The sequence below is a fragment of the Penicillium roqueforti genome, assembly GCF_015533775.1.
Source record: "Penicillium roqueforti strain LCP96 04111 chromosome Unknown scaffold_38, whole genome shotgun sequence".
Taxonomy (NCBI): Eukaryota; Fungi; Ascomycota; class Eurotiomycetes; order Eurotiales; family Aspergillaceae; genus Penicillium; species Penicillium roqueforti.
Genome location: NW_024067602.1, coordinates 60,084 through 83,358, shown reverse-complemented (window position 1 = coordinate 83,358; position 23,275 = coordinate 60,084). Strand labels below are relative to the sequence as shown.

Genomic DNA, 23,275 nt, shown 5'->3' with positions numbered 1-23,275 from the left:
CGCAATCCTTTATCTTGTGCTTCTCCTTTTCCTATAAGAACAGTGTTCCTGTAAAGCCCTCCATAGGAATTGAACGTCCACACATATTTCCAGTTTTGTTCATTTTTGGGGGTTTAAGCTCCTTCAAATTGCAAGATGGCAGATCAAGGCATCTTCGACGAGAAGAACAAAATAGGGGAGCAGGTCATCGACTCATCTCCAAGTGAGCTTGACCAGGGTATTGTAAAAGATTGGGATGGAGAAGAACCGGCCGTTCGACGGAAGTACATATAGTTCTTGTCCCTATACCAACTATGAACATTTCACTAATAAGTGTCTTTCAGAATCGACTTCATCATCATTCCCATTCTTGCAGCTGCTTTCTTCGCCTTGCAAATGGATCGCGGAAATATAAGCGCCGTTTTGACATCGACTATCACAAAAGACCTCAATATCACAACGAATCAAATCAATGTCGGATCCCAACTGCTCTCCGCTGGCATCGTTCTCTCCGAGATCCCATCGAATATCATTATGCAGCGAATTGGACCTCGCGTCTGGTTGTCGGGTCAATTGTTCGCTTGGGGGTTGGTTGCCACGTTCCAGGCCTTTGTTCAATCATATCCTGCGTACCTGGTTACCAGGATTCTGTTGGGATTCTGTGAGGGTGGTTTTATTCCTGGTATGGCAATCGTTATCTTCGCACTGGATAATCGGCTAATAACCCACAGGTGCCCTATACTACCTCTCTACCTGGTATAAGAAGGAGGAGACGAGCGTTCGCACCAGTCTCTTCTTCTACGGGCAGATGTTCGCATCGGCTACAGCGAGCTTGATATCCGCCGGTCTGCTTCAGCTGAGTGGTACCCATGGCATGGAGGGGTGGAGATGGATCTTCCTGGGTAAGTGTAGATCGATCTTATACAGCCCGAGCTCTTCTGACCAATCATCCAGTCCAGGGCTTAATGACCCTCTTCATCGCAATTGTCTTCACCCTCCTCGTACCTCCATCAGCCGGAGACGGCCGTGCCTTGATCACCTTCGGCCGCTGGAGTTATTTCACTGAGCGCGAGTCGCACATCATTCGTAACCGCGTTCTACTAAATGATCCCCTCAAAGCCAAGGGCCATATCCAGATTTCGGGCGCAGATATCTGGCAGACAGTCAAACAGCCACGAATCATGCAGCACGTTCTCCTGACTTTGGTGTCCATGTCCGGCTTCTCTGGTCTGACACAATACACACCCAGCATGATCAAAGCCCTGGGTTTCGGTGCCGTTAAGGCGAACGCTTTAGCTTCGGTTCCTGTCTACTGCAGCATGATCTGGCTAATTGCTCTGTCTCTTGCTGCGTGAGTGCTTAATATGACCATTATGTCCACGAGATGGATTCTAACTGCCGACAGAGACAAAACGAGACACCGTGGACCCTTTGTGCTCCTAGCTATCACTTGGAATGTAATTTCCTATGCTTGTCTTCGTACAAGTAATACCCACGCTTCGCTATGGCACCGGTACGGCGTTATTGCTATCGCTAATATTTCCTACTGCAGCATGCAGTGAGTTCCATACCCCTCGTGTCTATAACCCAAGCTGACCAGACATTAGTATTTTGAATGTCGGTTGGCTGTCATTCTACTGCCGGACACCCCAGGAACGAAGTGTTGCGATGGCGTTGGTGATAATGGCTGCCAACTGTGCTGGTATTTCTGGCTCGCAGATCTTCCGCACTTCCGACGCGCCGAAGTACTTGCATGGTCTGACCGCAATTTGCTCCCTTGCTGGTGCCTCATGGGTCATTGCTCTTGTCCTTTGTGTCCAATATTATTTCCGCCGGCAAAAAGCGGTTCCTTCGGATGGAGTGGATGCGAAAGCTTGATAGAATTGGCTATGAAAACCTGCGAAGATTCTCCACTAAAACAGAATCATGTCGAATCAAAAGCATTTTTCATTCTTTTCTGAAACTAGGCACCTAATGGACCCGACCAGTACAAGATAAGCTTGTCGGGTATAAGTCGGCGTAAGCCAGGGGCTTAGTGGGTTTATGTCTGACGTCATGCATACTTGGAAGTAAAGCAGCAACTCCTCAGGGAAGGTAAACATGGAGGATATACGGGTGGGAAAACGTCCTCGGGTGTAGGTTTGATGTGATATTGTCTACGGTATGCCTCACTCTACCTTCCCTCTCCCGCTGCCGGGGATTTACAACATATTTGCGTTCAAATGAAATCTCTTCGCCGGATATAGCGCAAATAATTCAAGACCGTGGTGACAACCCACGCATGAAAATCCACTAACAATCCACTCGACGGGTCGAGTGGACCTTTTCTTCACTTGCTGACCACGTCGCCACATAATAACGCTCCGAGACGGACCCTGATCTCTCCGTGTAGGTGGTTTAAATAGTGGAGGACCCTGTAGGAATGGTTTGTCGATCTCATCCATTGAATTCAGAAACCGTTGAACCCAAATAGACATTTTTATTATGTCTTCCACCGATTACAAGTTCGAAGGCTGGGTAGGCCTTGGCCCTGAAGCCGCCGAAGGAAAGATGGTTTGGCAGGAATTCGAGCCGAAGCCATGGGAGGAGAATGATATCGATATCAAGGTCACTCACTGTGGTATCTGTGGCTCGGATTTGCACACTCTGCGCAGTGGATGGGCGGATGGATGGGTATGGCACATTCATTTTGAACATATTCGCATCGAATACAGTTGCTAACACCGGCCTTCACAGGGTGCCACCAACTACCCTTGCTGTGTCGGCCACGAAGTCGTCGGAACAGTTGTCCGCGTCGGATCACATGCCGAGGGAGATCTCAAGATCGGTGACCGTGTCGGTGTTGGCGCGCAGAGCGGCTCATGCGAGAACAAGGACGGGAAGTGTGGGCCTTGTGCGAATGGCCTCGAACAACACTGCGATAATATGGTCATGACTTACAACGGTACCTATGCCAACGGTGGGACATCGTACGGCGGCTATTCCACATACAACCGCTCTCCTTCGCACTTCGTTATCAAGATCCCGGATGGCATCTCCTCCGCCGATGCGGCACCTATGCTCTGCGGTGGTATTACTACCTACTCGCCTCTGAAGCGAAATGGATGCGGCCCCGGAAAGTCCGTTGGTGTCATTGGTATTGGTGGTCTCGGTCACTTTGCTATTATGTTAGCCAAGGCACTCGGTGCTGATCGCGTCGTCGCTATCTCCCGCAAATCCGATAAGAAGGCCGATGCGATCGAGCTCGGTGCGGATGACTTCATCGCTACCGCTGAGGATAAGGATTGGGATACCCGCAACGCTAGCTCTCTCGACTTGATCATCTCCACTGCTTCCTCTTCCAAGATGCCTATTGTCCAGTACTGTGGACTTCTCCGTCTCCACGGCACCTTTATTCAGCTCGGAGTCCCCGAGGATGGCGCTCTTGAGATCCCGGCATCCCTGCTCATCAGCAAGGGCCTCAAGCTTGGTGGCTCGTTTATCGGCAGTCCTAGTGAGATCCGGGAGATGCTAGAGTTGGCTGTTGCCAAGGGCGTCAAGCCTTGGATCCAGGAGCGCCCAATGACGGATGCGAACCAGGCCATCGTCGATATGGAGAATGGTGATGCTCGATACCGCTATGTTCTCACGCACGAGCAGTGAATCGATCAATTATGAATAAGTGATGAATATGTGCGCCAAGTTCAGTTTAAGTGATGGGCGTTTTGAGGCAATTTATAGAAGCAGTTAGATTAAAATAGATGAGAACAGCAACCAACGCTGTATATATGCATATTGTGATCATGAAGGAAGTGGAAAGCAGTAATAATTTATACATCTGTCTTTTTGCTGCCAAGGTCCTCGATCCATCGCTTGCCTGTTTGCTTTGACTCTCTACCTGAGGGGCTCTACCTTTCTTTATCCTTTCTTTATCCTCTATGAATACATATACTGGCAGCAAAGCTCTCCTCGTCTTGATACAACTACATGTTATTATACATCAAGTGAGCAGGGTTCAATTTGAATATTGTTCAATACTTTGCGATTTCACGTATTAAGATGATTCCCGCTGACCATTTTCCAGGTTCAACTACGATGTGTTTCCAGTGCAATCTTGTCCAGTTTCAAGCATCAAAATATGCCTTGCCTGGGCAGTTCACCCTCAATCCTTTCTGAAAAAGGAAAGGAGAACATGGCTTTTTTATGAAACGGCGATGAATGGACTGCGACTTCATCTTGTCAAAGGCACCATCTCTCATTGATCTCCCTTTCATTCATCTCGCTTTCATTCTTTGTCGCCATCAAATCAGCACCACCAATTCCAGTTTCAACCAAACATCCTTTGGCGGTTTCTTGACTTTATCTCTCTATTCAAGCATCCCCAAGAGGCCATGATCCCAGTCTAAGCAATCGCACAGGGTCAAATCCCAGCTGTGCAGGTTCCACGGTCCTTCCCTTCAAATCAGAGAATTCACTCCGCGGGCCTCTGAGAGCGAGTCCCTGGACTTTGGCTATTCGTCGAAAGCAAGACCAAATACATACATTGACTTCAGGTAGGACCTCTCCTTCTGACAGAATTATACATCATAACTAACTAATCATTTGCTAGCTAGATCATCTAAACAAAAATAAACAGTTCCCCAGAAATTCTACTCCCATCGAAGACATTGACCACCGGCAGCAATTCCCCCAAATCGCTTTCACATCACCCAAATGAGGGCTCTGTATCACCTCATCGACGATGAGGGTCACTACATCAAGCCTCATACAATACTTGCGACCGGCGATGCAGCAGTTGTTGTCCAACGAGAGGATGTGGCAATCAAAATGGCAGTGGTGTACAAGAATAATACGCTGGAGGAAGTGGAACAGAACCGAAGCAAGATCCGACGAGAGCAAGAAGTCTGGCGGCGTCTTCAGCCCGACTTCAATACCCCAGTGGAAGGGATCGTTCATTGCCTCGACCTCCCCGGAGATACCATAGAGATGAGATACATGTCCGGAGGTACGTTGTCAAAGTGGCTGCGGCACAGGGCACGACCCAGCATCGAGCTTCAGAAGCGCTGGTTTCGCCAGCTTGCCATCGGCCTTCATAACCTCCACCAATCTTGCGTCATTCACAGTGATATTCTCAGCCGTAACATCCTGCTGGATGGTTCATTGAACGTCGCAATTTGTGACCTTGGTGCGTCGAGTATCATGCCCATCGACGCCGTCCTGGCAGATGCGGTGGATGATTATAATTGTTCCATATGGACGGATCTCTGCCAGCTAGGCATCGTGTTCTACGAGATTGCCACTGGGAGACGGACTAGTGTCAGTCTCTATCACCACAGTGGCAGTGATGACTCTGTCGCCAGGTTTCCATCCCGGGATATGCTTCCCGCCCTGGGCAAGCAAATCTGGGCCCGGGATATCATCGAGACCTGCTGGAGGGAGGGTGGATATGGGGCTGTAGGTGCAGTGGGAATTCTGGCAAAGCTGGATAAAATGCAAGGCTCGCGTCGTCGCTGAGATGTTTTTTATTCAGTTCTGTGTGATAGTATGAACCCCAAGGCCTCTACTTGAAATAATGTTAAATTTAATAAGTCGAGACGTTCAAATGAATATGCACTGTCATATTTTATGGAATACGGCGTCACTTTTCAACTACGACTATGAGTGCACATACTACTATACTCTTAATATTGCTAGAAACCCAGCCACTATGGTTGTAGGGATTCCTTTCATGTTCGAACCCATTCAATGGTCAACTAGGCAAATAAGGGTGTTCACTTGTCTGATTGTCTAGCCAATCTTCAAATTTCATTGTCCCTTGTCCGTTTCGTTTTTGCTCCGATTGTTGGCTACTCCGTGGCCAGTATGTTGGAGTAGCCATAAATTAGTGGATGAGTAGGTCCGAAGAGAGTCTGTGACGGGGAGTTCGAAGTGGTGGATGGTGGATGGTGGTTGATGGTTGATGGTTGATGGTTGGTGATGAAGTGAACTTGAAGTGAGAGTAACTATAGTACCAGGGTATATTGAGGCTACTGGGGGGGAGAGAGAGAGAGAGATAAAAGCATACAAGTTAACTTGAAGATAAAACCTGGAATGATGGGTGACGTGCACTATTTGTCACTTCTACACTATGCTTGATTTTCTTCCATCGGTCGAGAAGTTCCCTATCCAACTTCCATCTAACTTTCTCTGTCTATCTTGTTAGGTATTATTACCCTGCATTCCTCTGTATTTTCTGTTATTAACACAATTGGATCCACTATAGTCAAGATGCCGCCGACGACCATTTTCTCCCGAGTCCCTCAAGCATGGGTCTACTTTCAGGGAACGACCAACATCCAAACCAACAAGATCAATGGGGCTCATATACCATCAACTGGCCTAGGCTAGAAATGCTAACAATATAAAATATAGTCATTTCGTTATCGCTCAGGATGGCATTGGGCTATCTATCAACATAGCAACATGTGATGCCACCTACCTTAGGTGGCTGAAGAGCAAGCTCCCTTCTCGCTTGCACAAGGATAATTTTCTTGAAAATGAGACAGTACGGGTCATGGTTCTTGAATAGTGCAGCAGACATGGGAGATTTGGGTCGTCATAGGCATTGTGATGAGCGATTGTTTGGGCCTCTTGTTCTATGCCCCGAGGCAGAATGGGAAGGCGAGGGCGAAGGAGGCTCAGAGGTCGAGCGTTTCTTTGAGAATGTCTTCCTTTTCATGATTTTTCGATTTTTCGCACCCTTCTTGTATGGATCTTCGTGTTGTCTTATCGATGTCTCTGGTCTTCTGTAGGAATTTGGGTTCTGGTGATTTTGCAGAAGCAACTTTTCTCTTGTATCAGGACAAGCGAGGGTCCCTCGGATATTTCGAACGTCTGCCCCGTCCGATCGAGGGTGGGACATCGGGGCTCCTAGAAACCCTCCTGATCGGAGAGCTCCTCGATATCCTCTGGATCATCGATCACTCGTTGAAGGATCTCGTCCACTCCTTCTTCATCAACGTATATCACTGGCAGCTCTTCTTCTAAACACTCGATTGGAGCAAGTACGGTATCTAGCTCGATCGGGATACCATCGGTTCCTCGGATCGTTACTTGTCCCTTACCGTAATCGACTGCATGTCGCGGAGAAGATGGACTGAATTATGCAGTCTGGTAGTCATCTAGCAAGAATAGGATAGCATTGGTTTATTCCAATCAATTTAGTTTCAAAGTTCATCCGCATGCGTATGGGAATCTTCTCAACCTTCTCCGGAAGCTCGACAATTCTTATCCTTGAGGGGGCACTAACCACTTGATTCTCATTGTGGGGTCGACTGGGGGTGAGTTAACACGCCAGCCATGATCGTACGGAATACGTTGACTAGATAAAAGACTACATCCATTTTATAAAACATCGTATGTATTCTTTCGTGAAGTACGCGTAGTGGACCTTATATATGGCGTGCTTTATCACTCCGATGAGCACAACTTAGCTAAACATTGCATAATATTTATCCGCAGGTGACACCCCCTCAATGCTATTTTCTAGTTCGACGCTCTTGAATTCCCAACATGGCCCATATCGAAAGCGACACGGTCGAGCCGGGGCCTTCGGGTGTCATAGGACCCCAAGGCATTGATGCCAATAGCCATGCCCAAGACGAAGAAAGTCCATTACTCCCGCCATCTAACACAGAGCCTAAGCTCAAAGCATTGGCAGGTGTTGGGACAATTATCGCAGTGCTTCTGCTCGGTACGAAAATTGGCGATATACGAAGACCGGAGAGCTAATCGAAAATAGGCGAATTCGTTTCCAATGCCGATGCAACACTTGTCATGGCGGCGGCAGGCCGGATCTCCTCCGAATTCAATCGTCTGCGCGATGCTAGTTGGCTCTCAACGGGCTATACGTTGGGTCTTTGTGCTGCACAGCCAATGGTGAGTGGGCGTGACCAGCACCGGAGACATGTCAAGGTCTGATTATCGCCCAGTATGGAAAATTGAGTGACATCTACGGTCGCAAGCCAATGTTGCTGCTCTCATATCTGTTATTTGCAGTTGGCTGTATATTGAGGTAGGCAAAATCCTGACCCAACAGCCGAAATGCAAATCTGATCATGTATAGCGGTATCGGAACCCGAATGTGGGTGGTGGTTTTCGGTCGCGCGATCAGCGGAATGGGCGGTGCCGGAATCATGACCATCAGCTCCATTATCATCACAGATATTGTTCCAAAGCGCGAGGTCGCTACTTGGAGAGCATATGTGAACATTGCCATGACGCTTGGACGTAGTCTGGGAGGTCCGTTGGGTGGTTGGCTGAGCGATACCATCGGATGGAGATGGTGAGTTTCCACTTATCCGATAGCTGTATGTATTTTCTGACCACATCCCAGGTTGTTCATCCTACAAGCTCCGTTCCTCGCTCTGGCTGCAGCTCTCGTGGTTGTTAAACTGAACGTCGGTGAGAAAGCAAACTCCACCAAAGTGAACAAACTCGCCCAGGTCGATTTCCTCGGAACCGCGCTGCTAGGCTCATCCATTATCGCAATGACCACACTCCTCGACCAGGGCGGGAAGTCCTTCCCGTGGAGCTCATGGTGGACAGTCCTCCTAGCAGGCGGGGGGGCATTACTCCTGATCACCTTTGTGCTCGTGGAAGCCTACGTAGCCCCCGAACCGATCTTCAATCTCCGTATTCTCCGGCGTACGAACGTATCATTGGCATACATAATCGGCGCTCTTCAGATCTCCGCGCAGCTGGGAATGATGTTCTCTGTCCCACTATATTTTCAAGTGACACAGCGCGCATCGACCACAATGGCGGGCGTGCATCTCATTCCAGCAGTGATAGGAAATACTCTCGGCGGATTAGTAGCGGGCATATTCATTCGGCGCACGGGACAATTCAAAATTCTGCTCGTCATCGGCGGTCTAGTTGCCGCCATTTCCTACCTGCTCCTTTACCTCCGCTGGGATGGACACAGCGGCTTCTGGGAGTCACTATTTATTCTTCCCGGTGGACTTGGCACGGGAATCGCATCGGCCTCATCGTTTATTGCCATGTCTGCCATGCTGCCAGTTGAGGAAATTGCTATGGCGACGGCGGGATATATGCTTATTGTGGGATTTTCCATGACGGCGGGTGTAACTACGTCCAATTCTGTTCTAGGGATGGAGTTCCAGCGGCAGTTGAGACTTAATCTCCACGGACCTGGCTCGGAGAAGGTACGCACTTTCTTGGCGAAGCTCATTTGGTCTGATGTTAATTGCTCTAGGTTATTCAACGTGCGATGGCTGATACAAATTATATCGCGCACCTAAGTGGCCATCTGCGGGAGACGGTGGTGGCTTGCTATGTTTTGGGACTTAAGCATACATATCGTGAGTTGATGGATTCTAACGCGTTTGGTATCTTCCACTGACGTGCTATAGTTGTTTCCCTTGGCTTTTCGCTTTTGGCGTCATTCGGCGGGCTGTTTATTACGCGCCATCAAATTTAGATTTTGTTCATCGGAACTTCACTACTGTATGCAATATAAGCCTGCTACAAAGTGTGTTAGTCTCCTACAGTAACGCATCGTCTCTTCTGTGCAGATCACTGCCCTATAACATTGGAACGTATATAATATTGTGACGCCAACATATACTTTCACACTTAGTTTCACATATCAGGTAAAACCAACCAAAAGGTCTCTACTCCTCCGGAACAGTTTCGTGTAGCTCCTCGGTAGCTTTCTTCTTCCCGGCCTCAGTCACGTTAGGATTGTGCTGCGCGCTATATAGGCCAATTAGCATATGCGAAGAACATCCCAAGACTTATTTATACTCACGCCTTATACCCAGCTGCGACCCTCGTTGGGTCTTTCTTCCGATCGCCTCTTGCCTGAAATAGTTCCTCGCGAGGCTTATCACCGCCAAGCTCATTAAGCCTGTCGTGTGCATGCTGCTTTGCCCGTTCTGAAACTCTCGGGTTGCTCAGCGTGCTATGAAAGATAAACTTGCTAATTAGATATGCTCATGAGTATCACAAAAGTGAGTACTTACGCCTTGTACCCACGCATCTCGTTCACTCTTTCCTCTGTTGTCGACATGTTGGTTTGACTAAGACGTTTTTAACGAAGTGACAATAAAGAACTTGATTTCAGGTTTCATCGGCTCTCAATTTGATCTTATATGGAGTCCTCACACATCATCCCTCCGTCATTACATCCTGCGGCGATTTATTCACTACTTTGATATAATTATGATGTGACGGCCGCATCACCGTACCAGCCTATCGGTAAGGTTAGCCCGATCAGGTAATAGTTCAAACGGCAGCGCCTACACAATGGACAGGCGGTGGTTGTGTTCGGACAGCTAATACTCAGATAAACAATCATTATCATGGTGCTATTCTACGACGATAGAAGAATAAAGCATGCACAATCTTCAATTGAGGTATCCAAAACTTCAGTTATCACCTCCAGGTATCACTAATCGTGACAGCTGTGGTACCACACGTGGTGGGAACGGTGTATGACAGGTTCGGGTCACTCTCCCATGTAATAGTGCCATCACTCGCCACCTGGATATACTTGTAGGTAAACCCAGTGCCCACCGGAAGTGTCACAGTCACAAACCACAAAGGGTTGCTCGTAGTGTACAAAGAAGAGCTCAGCGCAATAGCACTGCTTGGGGACCAGGAGCCAAGCTCGGAGATAGATCCAGCAAGCTTGATGTTCTGGCCATATACAGTAGTGGCAATCACGTTGAATGTCACTGCAACGGCTGTTGGAGTAGTGCATGGTGCTGTAGTCGAGGTTGTCTTCGCAGACGTAGTGGTAGTAGTTCCGCTGCCTGATCTACTAGTCAACGTGGTCGGCCAGGCGGTGTTTGTTGCACTGCTGAAAGTCCCAACATCCGAAGTGTACTGGCATTGGCCAGGTACACTGCTGGCAGATGTCTCACCCCATGGTGCAGGAACTATCGCATTCCGACGGTCATTGGCAGTAAGCAGGGCTGCGTAGGACCAAGTCAGGTCACGAGCCGAGAGTTGTGAGCCATCTGACTTGGAGAATTGCTCAAACAAGGAGCCATTCGATGCAGCGTATTGTTCCTAGGATATCTGTCAGTTGAGGTGGTCAATAGTCGATAGCATGCAACATACCACATTACTGAGATATCCATCCGCATATGCCGTGACAGCGCTCAGAATCGAGGTGTATGTATCACTGGACGAGGAGTAGGTACCGGTCGCAGCGGAGCTGTACAGATCCTGGAAGAAGCCGAGAGAGACAGAGGTGATTGTCAAAGAACCGATACGATTCCACGTATATATCGCATCGTACAACTGCTCAGCCGCAGCCAATGTGCATAGGTACCAAGGGTTACCATTGTAATATGTGTCCTCCGGGTATCGACCAACAGAAACAGCCTTGCCCGCAGCAATACCAGAGTTGACAGGATAGATCGCCCGGAATGAATCAGTCACAACTTTGTGATTTGCGAGTGCTCTAGCTGAGCAAGGCTGGAATGTGGTGTCATCGCATCCGGCCTCTGGGTCGAAAGTTTGGATGGTGGCGAGTAGCGTGTTGGCATCTTTTCCAGAGCGGCCACCACCAAAGTTGGCCAGGATATAAGACCCAGTCCAGAAAGACTGTAAGAAGCACAAGACCTGTGGAGCCTGAGAGTCACAGTACGAACACGAGGAACCAACCTGGCTTGCGAATGTGCTTCCCTCCACCAAGGCGCGATGCTGAGCTGCGACAGTAAAGAACGATGAGCCAGAAACTTCTTCCCAGAGATCTATAGGGCATTAGAAATGTGCGCAACTAAAATTTGAGGTGTAATAACCAAATCCAGTCTGATTCCAGTATTGGGCAACATAGGAGAGATCGTTGCGCACAACGGGCCAGACAATGTTGGTCGCGTAAGTGGTGTACCCATTATCCTAAATGGGTTAGCAATGCAAAAGCCAACAGATTCGGGGTTTATACAATGAGCCATTGGCCAAACGAGACCAATGCAGTGGCTCGCAAGGCCGGTCCATCACGCTGAGGACGACCCCAAGAGTCAGTGAAGGCTGTCTCGTCGACGTTGAACTTAGGCTCCCCCAATCCACTGCCACCAGAAAGATCTCCAGATGGATTGGATACCGTCTGGATATAGGCCTGTGCATCGATGTATTCTTCAATAATATTTAACAAGCCGCTGTCACCGTTCTTGAACATATCGACCAGAGTTTTGAACACCAGAGCCGAGTCACGAGTCCAAGTATAGTAGTCTGTAGGCCAGTTAAGTTAGTTTTCCGCTGCCACAAATAGCTATCCAATACTTACAGTCAGGGTCAGAGGTACTCGGGCTGGCGACTACAATGCCAGGCTTTGCAGTCGCAGCATAGGCACCAGCAGATCCAATGTTATCGAGGATACCCTGTTTTGCCACTGCTGTCTCAGACACCAACCAGGCGTCCAGACTGCCAGTCGCACGAGGGACCAATATCTGTGGTGCAACTACAACAGCGTAGCCAAGTGTGAGCACCCAAAGAGCAGCCCAAAAGTGAGAAGCCATCATGGTGTCAGAAGGTAAGTTGGTTTGGGATGATTGTGGGGGCGACACCTGCTTTTATAGCGGGGACAGGCAAGTGGATTCAACGCACTTGGAATTCCAAGGCAGATCAATGCACTTGTGTGGGACTTGCATGACAGCACATTGTTTCAGAGACAATGAGCTCCGGGGCGAGAGAAATGCCGTCAATCAGAGGTCCAATAATTCCCCGCTACACCACCGTCAGCTTGGAATATAATCCCAGCGCTACTCGAGGGCTTCATTGTTAACTCTTCAAATGTCCGGCCCATCATTGCTCTCTTCAGGTGGGTCGAATATCTTCCGAGACAGATGGAGGTCTTACTGTCCGACCATTGATCTTCATCCCAATCGCTTAGATCAACCACGTTAGAATCAACTTCACCAATATTTGATTCCGTTGAATCTCCGCCCCTTGTTATTTTTACGGCATAATCCGGGGTGGTGGCTGATATCCACCAATCACCAGGTTAAATTATCCCCGTCGCCAGCCCGCCAGATCTGCCTCGGAACTAGCACTTTGGTGAAAGGTGGCTTACATGTGAGCTGGACGCGACGTTTCTTGGCTTCCATGGTGCTCTGAAAGGAATTTGGAACTTTTTCGTCTGCTCTAATTAACCGATTGGGTTTGAACTAGGCAAAGCTTACATCGGTGTATATTACCGCGAACAAAAGCTCGTCTTGTGCTGACCTAGATGAGATAACGGTAATACAAGTCGAAGGTATAAATCGGGTCTGGCTGCTAACTCCGTTGATTCACCTAAGAGCTTCGCCAACGCACATGTCTCGCTTTGTTCATGGCCACAAACAAATAAGGCGGGCAGCTCGCCGGTCACTACAGTGCTTTCCAAGGCCGGGTTATCCGGATCCTCCTACACATGGTCAACAAGTTGGAGCGGGTATTCATCTGGCACCCAGCTGATGGAGATGTACAAGTATCACACGCCTCGTCGGAATGACCATCTAGCACAAATTCCTCAAGACAGCCGGATCTGCAGCTGCAACGTGGGAAAGCGATCATAATCGGTCTTATACGGTGCCGAATGGGTGTTCTGGAAGTACAGCCACTGTGACGGCGAGCTGGAACTGAATTGGGCGTTAGTTCTGAACACAGATTTTGCTTAGAGATCGATGGATCCATCCCTGAATTTTGCGAATGTCATTAATTCTTGCCTAAATTTTATGAGCACAACCGTGCAGACCAAATCCCAGATCAGATCCTAGGATAATATAAACATAATTCGTGAAGCTCCTAATATATTCCCTTGTGCTCCCTTGTATTCCCATATAGAACGCGGCAGGATCGCCATGATCTGTTCATAACTATCCTGATGAAAGTCATCCGGCATGAGGGCACCACGGTCGATGGAAGAATTCATCAGCGACTGGTTATTACCCCATTGTGGCCAATGCATATAATCTCCAGCCTTTGCATTGGGGTCCTGCTCATAGACAAACGACAAGCAGTATGAGTGTAGAGATTTGGATCCGTAGTTTGGTAGGACCCCATAGAACATCTGCACAATATCGGATCCGTGAAAAGTCCCTAGGAAGGGAAGACCATGATAATACGATGATAGATATGACCACGACTTGTTTCGCTTTGGGGGCGTAGTTTATGAACGCCTGGCGCATGAGGGTGAAAGAAAGATCGCCCAGGATGGCGGCCAGTCGTTTATATGTACCAGTTGTAAGCGAATCCTGTGCGGAAGGGTGAGCCGTCTTCTTCGTTATCTTGGTAGGTGGCGACGAAATCTGTAAGCTGTTGCCGCGAGGCGTCGAAGAAAAATAGGTTCTGTAGATAGTCGAGGATACGATCGGTAGTCGTCAAATTGTTCTGATATAGAGCAAAGATAGTACCTTCGGCACTCTGTGCTGCTGGCAACTGAGGTGCAGTGGAAGAAACATAGCCGCAAATTCAAGCGGCAGATCGGCCAGTGCACTAGCCATGCGATGATAATGGGCGCAAATAATCTTTCTCATGTATACCATGTGTAGCAGTGCTTGGATAGTACAATCTGTCCAGAAGATTTGTAGGTGGCCGCCGAGAGGAATGCACGTCGGACAAATAATGTTCCGACCGGGCCTACGGGGCATATCCATTTTCCACCATGACACTGTGTGAGTTGAAAGGTACTTTTTCGAATACCCTGCTTTTCTAGGCAAATAGGCCAATGGCACATGAGGTTGGAAGAGCTCTCTCACCAAATGAACTCAATAGGTTGGTTTTGACATTTTGATGGCTTCTGTATCACACTCTGTATCAGCAGGTCTGCGTGATATGAGAGACATGAAAAGAGAACGTGGCCCTAGGAAACCCCCATACCTGCGATGTATCGAGAGAAATCCATCATACATATAGGTTGCTCATCCCCAATCCCGTCATAGCCACGAGGATGTGCCTGAGTGGTCATGACGGCTCGTTTCTTGGGCAAGATTGAGTTTATTCACGTTGACCAACAAATATCGAATATACTGCATTATTCAGGTCAGTGTGAACTATTCATGATGAGCGCTTGCAGTCAATGACTGGCTTTTTCGGAAACTCAGGTGTCATTACGTGCATATTACATGTGCTTATTGAACTTATATAGGCGCGGCCTATGTGTATCCCGATTCTATTAGTTCTATCACTCACTGCCAAAATGGATCGTCTCCCGTACGAAGTTCTCCGAATGATTATGAGTTTTTTTCTTTTCAAACAACGACATTCCTTTCTGTTTACAGTATTGCGTGAGAACACGCATGAAGTCTCAGGGGAAGCGTGCAATATCTATGTTAAACAGGCCATTATCTTTGCGGAAACTGCTGCACGAAGAGTGGACTGTCGAGCACCATTTCATGCGTCCCACTGTGAATAACTGGTCATGGCGATGGAACCAAAGCCAAATTCGCCATCTTCAAGACTGGAAGTTCGTGTCAAGGATATATAAAAGATTCAGCTTGTTGGGCAAGCCGTCGTTTTTTCAGATGAAGACTTTCGCCATCCTGCCAATGGAAAAGAAGAATTGGCAAAGTATGCCCATCTTCGTCGGCAATGACAATCGAATTGCCCTGCAATACATTGAAAGGATGGTTCTCATGGAATCTAGATTCAATTACCAGCCCCTCCTTCTCTTGCCACAACGTCTGAAAGGATTCTCGCGACTAAGGCAGATTAATTACGCCTTCACATTCAGCAGGAAAACCACTCGTGATTTTTTTGACTGAGTGATACAATCGAAAGTGCGGCGAAAGGCACCCGCTGAGATGCTTGACCTTTTCCGCATTCTCGGAGTCAAAGTAGATGAATTGGATATCGGGATTATCGAGGTAGTGATTTACCCCGTTGATAAATTTGAAAGCGTAATTCATTACCCGTGTATTCGAGACCTAAGATGGTGTCTCTGATCGGTCCAAATAGAAGGGGGTTAACCGACAGGTGACGAACTAAAGAGTGGCTGAAAGGCTGAATTGCATCATGACATTTGAGATTATTTTTCGAGTCGAAGGAACTTTCGCCTCGCTTTGTTTACTATTCAACCCACCAGTGGAGTTCTTCATAGCTTGCATTATGAACTGTTCGTCGGACCACGGAAAGTCATTCTCTTCCAGTAAAATCGAACATCACATTCATCGATACGTCCCTATTAGAGATATATATACACGAACATACCGCTCATGGTCGACTCAAGGTAAGACAGAGGTGGCATTCTCGTCGGGTTGCTATGATCGAACAATTCCATTGTGTCGATGGCTTTGCAAGTGGGGAATTATCAGTTTCTTTTCGAGCACAGTCTGGACTGGGCATTGAAAAGTTGCGCTATATGCTGATGCCAGAACAAGTAGATATCAGACGGACTAGGGCAATACATAGCACTTATCAGAGTTAGTTCCGTATGCAAACACAACCGAGGACATGTTACGTCGCTGGACGGGATGATACCGCCTCTAACTGATGGATAAGAGGGGGATTATCCCAGTGGAAACTCGTCAGAGATTTAGGGATCTAGACTGGAATGAGGGTAGAATCTTCTAGATTTCTAAGAGGCTACGGTCCATCGGTGTGACTGTTTAAAAAAGATGCAGTGTCCGTCGGCGCGATCGGGGTGGGATCAGCCCTAGTCTAGTAATCTAATCTAGGTTCTTTCTGGGAAGGAAGTGTGTGATTGCCTTTCGGAGTTGGGTTGGGATCAAGGGAAGGATCTTGGCCTTTATCAGGGTTGTCGGTCCCATCTCGAAGAGAATCAGGACCTTGGTTTTGGTCAGATAAGATGTAGTTCCCTTCCGAAGCCGATTTATCGGAAGGAATGCCGGTGCGATTGGGGTGGGATGATGAGACCAACTTGATCTAATTGTCTAAGAAGTTATATACCAAAGTCATCAGCGTGGACCTAAGAAAGGTGCGATCGTGGAGGTCTTAGTTAGAGTGATACAAGGCTCATTGTTCGGTGTAGAAGCCCCTATTCAAGAGGCATCTTTGCGATCAGGGATGGGACTAGTTAGCATCTTGATGATCGTGGTGCTTCGAGTGATATTTGGACGGGGTCGTCGAGGCGAACTGGTATCGGAGCGGGGCTGGGATCTCGTGATCAGAGCGATCGGGCTTCCTTCCGATATTTCTCCCTCGTAAATGAGTTGATGTGATTCGAGGTAGTACCGAGAAATTGTGCTGACTGAGGGCACTTTGTCGGGATCTCACAAGAAAGTATGTAAGAGAAGAGGCGATGGAGGATTTCTCAGTTGGCCAGCGGCTATGGTACCCCTGGGATGATTGCTCAGCGAGACAGGAGTACAGTTCCGAAGATGGGGAGGAAGTCTTCCTGGGAGGTGATACGATTGTTGGGGGGAAGGGCTTTCTCGGTTGTTTCACAGACATGGCGGGCAATGGCCGTCCTCGAGTTTAGCATCGACAGGGGTTTTGGTCGACTAGATCGTTGTCAGCTCGAGAGATTCGATGAAGGATCCAAAATAGGCGCAGGGGGAGATATTGAGATATATTATATATAAAAAAAAAAAAAAAATGAAAAAAATGAAAATGATGATATAGATCTCGGTAAACCGAGGTATATCGCAACTAGAGCCGACCTTTGTTTACACAATGCCCCCATGTTCAGTTAGTCCAATGCGATAAACAGGGGTTAGCAGTTCAAAGAAAATTCTAAGATGCTTTACCGGGTTATCCATGCTGCCTTCGATTTTAGCCTCCCCAAAGCAGACATTTGAATACAATCTGACAATGCAAGGACGCAGGTATATGGTCACGCGACGGGGATGGATATGGGCTCAAAACAAGGCAGGCCAAGATAACTTGGCTACGTGCAGTTCAGCAGACGCAGACATTTGTACCGCCGGAGTGATATTATCGTCCAATCAACTGCCAGTGGAACACGCACGAACACCGAGGTAGTAGTGGTCAATGCAGAGTAAGCGGGCAAGGTTGGAATGTCGCCCGCCACCCACGAAGCGGTGAACATATCTGCCAAACATGGGGTTCATGAGTTTGAGGGTACGAAAGTGGAAGTGAGCAAGGAGCCAGATGAACGCCCCAATGATCAAGGAGTTACCCGTGCAGTTCGAGTGCGAGTAACACTCCACCGTACGACTAGACACCATGTACGTGGTGAGATCGGCCGGGTGATCGCCCGTTCACATCAAATACAAGGGTTCTGACGGATAACACACTGGATCTTTGCAAGACTCTAGCGATTTCGGATATTACAACTTATTACACGGTGGTGAAAGAGACATGCCATTATCCCTAGAATATCTGACGATGCCCGGGCTGAGAAAGTGGCAGGGCAATCAAAAGACTGCATCGCGTGAGCCCAGCGAGAAAGACCAATAGTTTCCAACAATTAAACAGGTAGTCAGCTCGATAGTCATGAGGTTCATAGGGTTCTCGGACACCGACGGCCCAAGAGACGGCCCAAGAGACGGTCCAAGAGGCAATGCGCGAAAGCAGTTTGTAAAAGAGTCGGGTAATTGATGTTGCCATAACATGGGGCCAATCACACCATGTCTCACTTCTCCAGGGGGAAAGTAGTGGCAATTTCACCTTGAGCCTAATCAACACAAGCCCCGCATTTTCGCCATGTTGCTTTCCTGCCTAGGTACTCCGTACATAAGTATGATTGGGTCCCAGACCAGGCGATATCAATCTTGGACAACGATATCTCGGATATCAGCTATGTCACCTCGGTTATCAGCCGTGTCTTGCTTGTGATAGGGCAGATGGAATAGCCAAGACTACAGGGTTACAATGGAAGTTGCCAGCCAAGCGGGGAGATACTCGGCCAAGCCGTGCCAAGCCCCATGCCAAGACAAACTAGGTTTGCGCTAGGTCCAACGGGTAGTACCAAGTGGATCCCAAAGCCGGGGGGTCAAAGCCCCTGACCGGCTCGGTGATTGGCTGATCCAAGTTCTGGCGTCCATTAGGCTTCCGGGATCTCTTGCGCTTTCCAACAAAAGCCGGACTTTGCTTATCGTCCCAGGCGCTCAGACCGGATGAGGCCGAATCTCAGCGTGAGAGCCACCCATCGTCCTGACAGGCGTAATCTAAGAAAAGTCCTCGACGCAGGGTCTCTTCCGGCTATTGACGGTTTTTACCGTCCGCCATCTCCCAATGCAGCTATTGCTCCGGGATTCTAGAATGCCTAGAAGGGGGGAACGTGAATGAGACGCTTGGAGACCTCGAGCTAAACCGTTATGCTAATCACGCCATGGGTTATATAAGTGCTTCACCTCGCCCTGCCGCAGGTTTCTCCTTCTTTCTTTTCAGTGTTTCACTCTATATCTGGATCCCAAAACCGCCACGATGAATGCCAGCGATCCTGTCGATGTGGCTGAGGTTGCTAAGTCCAAGGCAGTCTCACACACTATCGGTATCAACGAGAAGGGCCCTGTAGTTGATGAGTTGACCATCGACAGTGCCCCTCCTCTGCGAGATGCGTCAATCGAAGGCGATTATTCCCTGGATAAAACCTCTCCTACAGATGAGGAACTAGCCACTTTGCGCCGTGTTGCCGGCAAACTACCCATAGCAGCATACAGTGTTGCCTTTGTGGAACTGTGCGAACGTTTCTCGTACTACGGTACCACTGCTGTTTGTATGGACTACCAATCTTAGAGAGAGGGGATAAATGGCTAACTTGAATTAGTCGTCAACTTCATTCAGCGACCTTTGCCCACGGGATCCACCACCGGTGCCCTCGTTCCAGGTGTCTCCAACTGGAGCAATGATTCACCCGGAGCTCTGGGAATGGGCCAACAGGCCTCGACCGGATTGACATTGTGTAAGTAATATGGTCTCGAGAGTTCAGTTCATTGCTAATATGTGTGACCTGCACAGTCAACTCGTTCTGGTCCTACGTTATGCCCCTCTTCGGTGCCATGGTGGCTGATCAATATTGGGGTCGTTACCGTACCATCCTGTCCGCGATTGCCTGCGCACTTCTTGGACACACCATTCTCATCATTTCCGCCATTCCCAACGTGATTGCAAGCCCCAATGGAGCCATTGCATGCTTTTCAATTGGTCTTATTATCATGGGTGTAGGAACGGGTGGTTTCAAGTCCAACATCTCCCCCCTGATCGCCGAACAATATCGCGAAGACAAACCCTATGTCACGACACTTGCTACCGGTGAGCGTGTCATCGTTGACCCGTCCGCCACCGTTTCCCGTATCTACCTGTACTTCTACATGATGATCAACATCGGTTCTTTTGTGGGTCAGGTCGCCATGGTCTACGCCGAGCGATATGTTGGTTTCTGGCTCTCTTACCTTCTCCCCACTGCCATGTTCTGCGTCTGCCCTGCGGTGTTGATCATATGCAAGAAGCAATATATCCTCACTCCTCCCAGTGGTTCAATCTACCCCAAAGCTTTCAAGGTGTGGAAATTGGCAATGAAGGGCCACTGGACCCTGAACCCCGTGCGATGGTAAGCCGCATCCTGTCAGCTCCGAATGTTACACCTACTGACCTTGATTCCTTGTAGGTTCCGGAGCTCTGATACCGATATGTGGGCCGCCGCCAAGCCCAGCAACTTCGGGGCCAACAAGCCCGCGTGGATGGACTTTGATGATGCGTGGGTTGATGAAGTTCGACGAGGACTGCTCGCCTGCAGAGTGTTTTTGTGGTACCCCCTTTACTGTACGTGGACACTTCTTATCTACTATATTCACACAAGCTGACCATCTTTAGGGCTCGCCTATAACCAGATGATGAACAACCTGACGTCTCAAGCGGCCACCATGAAACTTGGAGGAGTGCCCAACGACATCATCAACAACCTCAACCCTATTTCGCTGATCATCTTCATTCCCATCTTCGACCAGCTCGTTTACCCTTGTCTGCGCAAGATGGGGTTCAACTTCACCCCCTTGAAGCGTATCACGGCTGGTTTTATCGTGGCCTCCCTCAGTATGGTCGTTGCCGCGGTCACCCAATACTACATCTACAAGCTGGGACCCTGCGGTAACGAGGCCAACTACTGCCTGGAGGTGAAACACGAATACACCAACATCTCCGTTTGGGTCCAGGCCCTGACCTACATCATGGGTGGTATTTCTGAGATCCTTGCATCCGTGACTTCTCTTGAGTATGCCTACACCAAGGCCCCAAAGAACATGCGATCCCTCGTGCAGGCCGTGTCCCTCCTGATGAACGCGTTCTCGTCTGCTATTGGTCAGGCTTTCATTGGTCTGGCTGAGGATCCTCTCTTGACTTGGAACTACACCGTGGTTGCCATCCTCGCCTTCGTGGGCGGTATTGGATTCTGGGCCACCAATTACAAATTGGACGCAGAGGAGGACAGCATGAACATGTTGCCAGATAGCGAATTCACTCCCCACACGGTTGTGGATGAGGAACGTAAGTGAAAAGATTATTTTTGTATCGAAGAGATATGTCAAGATGATGTAATGGTATATATGGATGATTTGGGATTAATATCCTGGCGTGATTGGCCAAATATGAACATAAAACAAGTATAGCTTCAAGACCATGGATCCCAAGTGAAATGATATTTCATTGAATCGATTTCGTTCATTCGTAGGTCTTTCTTACTTGGGACTTTGCTATTTACCCTTTGGATTTCTCGCTCCTGTTTCGTCAATAGCATCGACCAAATGCGCATTTAGAGGAGCCAACCGAGCTTAGTTGAGGAATTGCTTTATCTTCTGTAGACTTTGCATCCTGTTTCTGTTTTGGTGTTGCATCCTGTTTCGCATTGTGTTTGGTTCTCGCCCCACCTTTCTCGTCGTCGGTTTTCTTCGAATCTCCCTCTAACTCTCATCCTCAACATCAGAACTGGCCCTCCGTCTCGCCTCCTTTGCCTTCGCGGTGTTGCTAACAAACTGCTTCCCACCCTGTGACTCCTCAACCTTCTTCTCGTCTGTCTCGTCCTTTTCCTTTTCGCTCAGATTCTCCCACGCCTTCTTAGGCAGGTACCGTTTACGCGAATCATCATCCTGTCGCGCCGTACCTGATCCCTCCTTCGTCTGCCACTCCTCTTTTGTCCAATTATCGAGGTGTTTCTGAGACTCCGTCTGGCCTTCTTCCTTTGTGGTATTGTAACCGCCACCGCGCTTTTTATATTCCGATGCCATCATTTGTGCCTGCATGTGTGTTAGAGACTATACGTAATGGGAGTGTAATCGTGTTGGATACCTTTCGTGCAGACCATTGTCCTGGTTTCCCACCTTTGTCGCTATTGTGGACTTCTTTTTTGATTTCATCCCTGAGTTCGGGATCGGTATATTTCTCTTTGGGGGGCATCGAGACAGCTGAGGGATTTAAATTGGTGGTGAAGTGTGGTGTAGTGAAAGTAAAACGAGAAAGCGACTGGCTAAGTCAACGCCTTATAGTTAGCTACTCCTCAAATCCTGACATATCAAATGGTGTCATCGAGTTACATCATCCCGGAATGTTAGGTTGTACTGTTCCCTGGTTGAATTGATGAAATCAACCCCGCTGTGGTTTAACCTTAAATCTTTTCCGAAAGTCAAATTCTATTTCTTGCTGGAAGATTATACGGAAACATTATACGGAGCAATATGGCTATGATGCAACATACATGAACGGAAAGATGCCCAGCATCCAAGGCCTCTTCCCTTTCTTGATGTTCCAGTGTCCAGTCACAATTCCTTCTCTTACATGCCCTAGGCGATCTGTACTAGGAGGGTTCGTCTTTACCATGCTGGAGGTCGGGGTGGATCAAACTCATATCATGCGCGAATCCACCTGAATACTACAGTAGTATTGAAATGCAAGGTGGAGCCGACGATCTATCGGTTGTAGATGCATTAGCGTACGATCTGCGGGCCGCATCACTGTGAGACATCTACAGAGTAATCTTCACATGATTCTCGATATAGGAGTCCTGCATGTAAATCTTCACCTATTGGAGAATGATCCCTACCTCGCCAAGGATCTAGCCTCGAGAAATTACCCACTTTGAGCCCACATGTGGTAGTCGTGCTATTGATGGCAAATATGCAACATGCCAGCTGAAGAACATACCAATCACAAATTCATGTATTTGCCTAAAATGGACAAGAGGGGAGCAGGCTAAGAAGGAAAGGAGAAAATCTCATCTGGTATGCATATTGAGGACGCTGTGAGTTGTTCCCACTGTGTGACATATTTTGAATGTTTTGGTTTATAGGATATGTACGAGTGGAATGTATGTATCATATTATAGAATTTTGATCGTTTCAATGGCATATAATCATTTGTTCTCTCAGCTCTAGAATCGAATCATCCTCCGGGTGCAAGGTTAGTGCCGCCA

The 23,275-nt window shown here is 48.3% G+C and overlaps 8 protein-coding genes across 8 annotated transcripts; 5 read left to right on the top strand and 3 right to left on the bottom strand.

The window, feature by feature from the left end:
* Positions 1–135: 135 nt before the first annotated feature.
* On the top strand, positions 136–1,857 carry LCP9604111_8877 (uncharacterized protein; the record flags this gene model as incomplete). Its single annotated transcript, XM_039077068.1, has 6 exons — positions 136–263; positions 324–661; positions 711–881; positions 934–1,330; positions 1,385–1,537; positions 1,587–1,857. The coding sequence occupies 6 exons, from the start codon at positions 136–138 to the stop codon at positions 1,855–1,857; spliced, it is 1,458 nt and encodes a 485-aa protein (XP_038925114.1).
* A 606-nt stretch (positions 1,858–2,463) lies between these two features.
* On the top strand, positions 2,464–3,621 carry LCP9604111_8876 (NAD(P)-dependent alcohol dehydrogenase; the record flags this gene model as incomplete). The annotated part of the gene is made up of 2 exons (XM_039077067.1): positions 2,464–2,652; positions 2,716–3,621. The coding sequence occupies 2 exons, from the start codon at positions 2,464–2,466 to the stop codon at positions 3,619–3,621; spliced, it is 1,095 nt and encodes a 364-aa protein (XP_038925113.1).
* A 1,050-nt stretch (positions 3,622–4,671) lies between these two features.
* On the top strand, positions 4,672–5,472 carry LCP9604111_8875 (uncharacterized protein; the record flags this gene model as incomplete). Its single annotated transcript, XM_039077066.1, has 1 exon — positions 4,672–5,472. One exon carries the CDS (start codon positions 4,672–4,674, stop codon positions 5,470–5,472), a length of 801 nt encoding a protein of 266 aa, XP_038925112.1.
* Positions 5,473–7,509: 2,037 nt separating this feature from the next.
* LCP9604111_8874 (uncharacterized protein) lies at positions 7,510–9,439 on the top strand (the record flags this gene model as incomplete). Its single annotated transcript, XM_039077065.1, has 7 exons — positions 7,510–7,690; positions 7,739–7,875; positions 7,929–8,011; positions 8,063–8,281; positions 8,333–9,164; positions 9,215–9,320; positions 9,372–9,439. The coding sequence occupies 7 exons, from the start codon at positions 7,510–7,512 to the stop codon at positions 9,437–9,439; spliced, it is 1,626 nt and encodes a 541-aa protein (XP_038925111.1).
* A 193-nt stretch (positions 9,440–9,632) lies between these two features.
* Positions 9,633–10,030, bottom strand: LCP9604111_8873 (Con-6 family protein; the record flags this gene model as incomplete). Its single annotated transcript, XM_039077064.1, has 3 exons — positions 9,633–9,714; positions 9,770–9,922; positions 9,984–10,030. The coding sequence occupies 3 exons, from the start codon at positions 10,028–10,030 to the stop codon at positions 9,633–9,635; spliced, it is 282 nt and encodes a 93-aa protein (XP_038925110.1).
* A 150-nt stretch (positions 10,031–10,180) lies between these two features.
* LCP9604111_8872 (putative glucan 1,4-alpha-glucosidase) lies at positions 10,181–12,491 on the bottom strand (the record flags this gene model as incomplete). Its single annotated transcript, XM_039077063.1, has 8 exons — positions 10,181–10,212; positions 10,303–10,328; positions 10,400–11,034; positions 11,086–11,574; positions 11,635–11,723; positions 11,772–11,868; positions 11,915–12,201; positions 12,257–12,491. 8 exons carry the CDS (start codon positions 12,489–12,491, stop codon positions 10,181–10,183), a joined length of 1,890 nt encoding a protein of 629 aa, XP_038925109.1.
* Positions 12,492–19,299: 6,808 nt separating this feature from the next.
* On the top strand, positions 19,300–21,365 carry LCP9604111_8871 (uncharacterized protein; the record flags this gene model as incomplete). The annotated part of the gene is made up of 5 exons (XM_039077062.1): positions 19,300–19,591; positions 19,643–19,777; positions 19,834–20,425; positions 20,483–20,637; positions 20,689–21,365. 5 exons carry the CDS (start codon positions 19,300–19,302, stop codon positions 21,363–21,365), a joined length of 1,851 nt encoding a protein of 616 aa, XP_038925108.1.
* A 405-nt stretch (positions 21,366–21,770) lies between these two features.
* On the bottom strand, positions 21,771–22,263 carry LCP9604111_8870 (uncharacterized protein; the record flags this gene model as incomplete). Its single annotated transcript, XM_039077061.1, has 2 exons — positions 21,771–22,103; positions 22,156–22,263. 2 exons carry the CDS (start codon positions 22,261–22,263, stop codon positions 21,771–21,773), a joined length of 441 nt encoding a protein of 146 aa, XP_038925107.1.
* Positions 22,264–23,275: the final 1,012 nt, after the last annotated feature.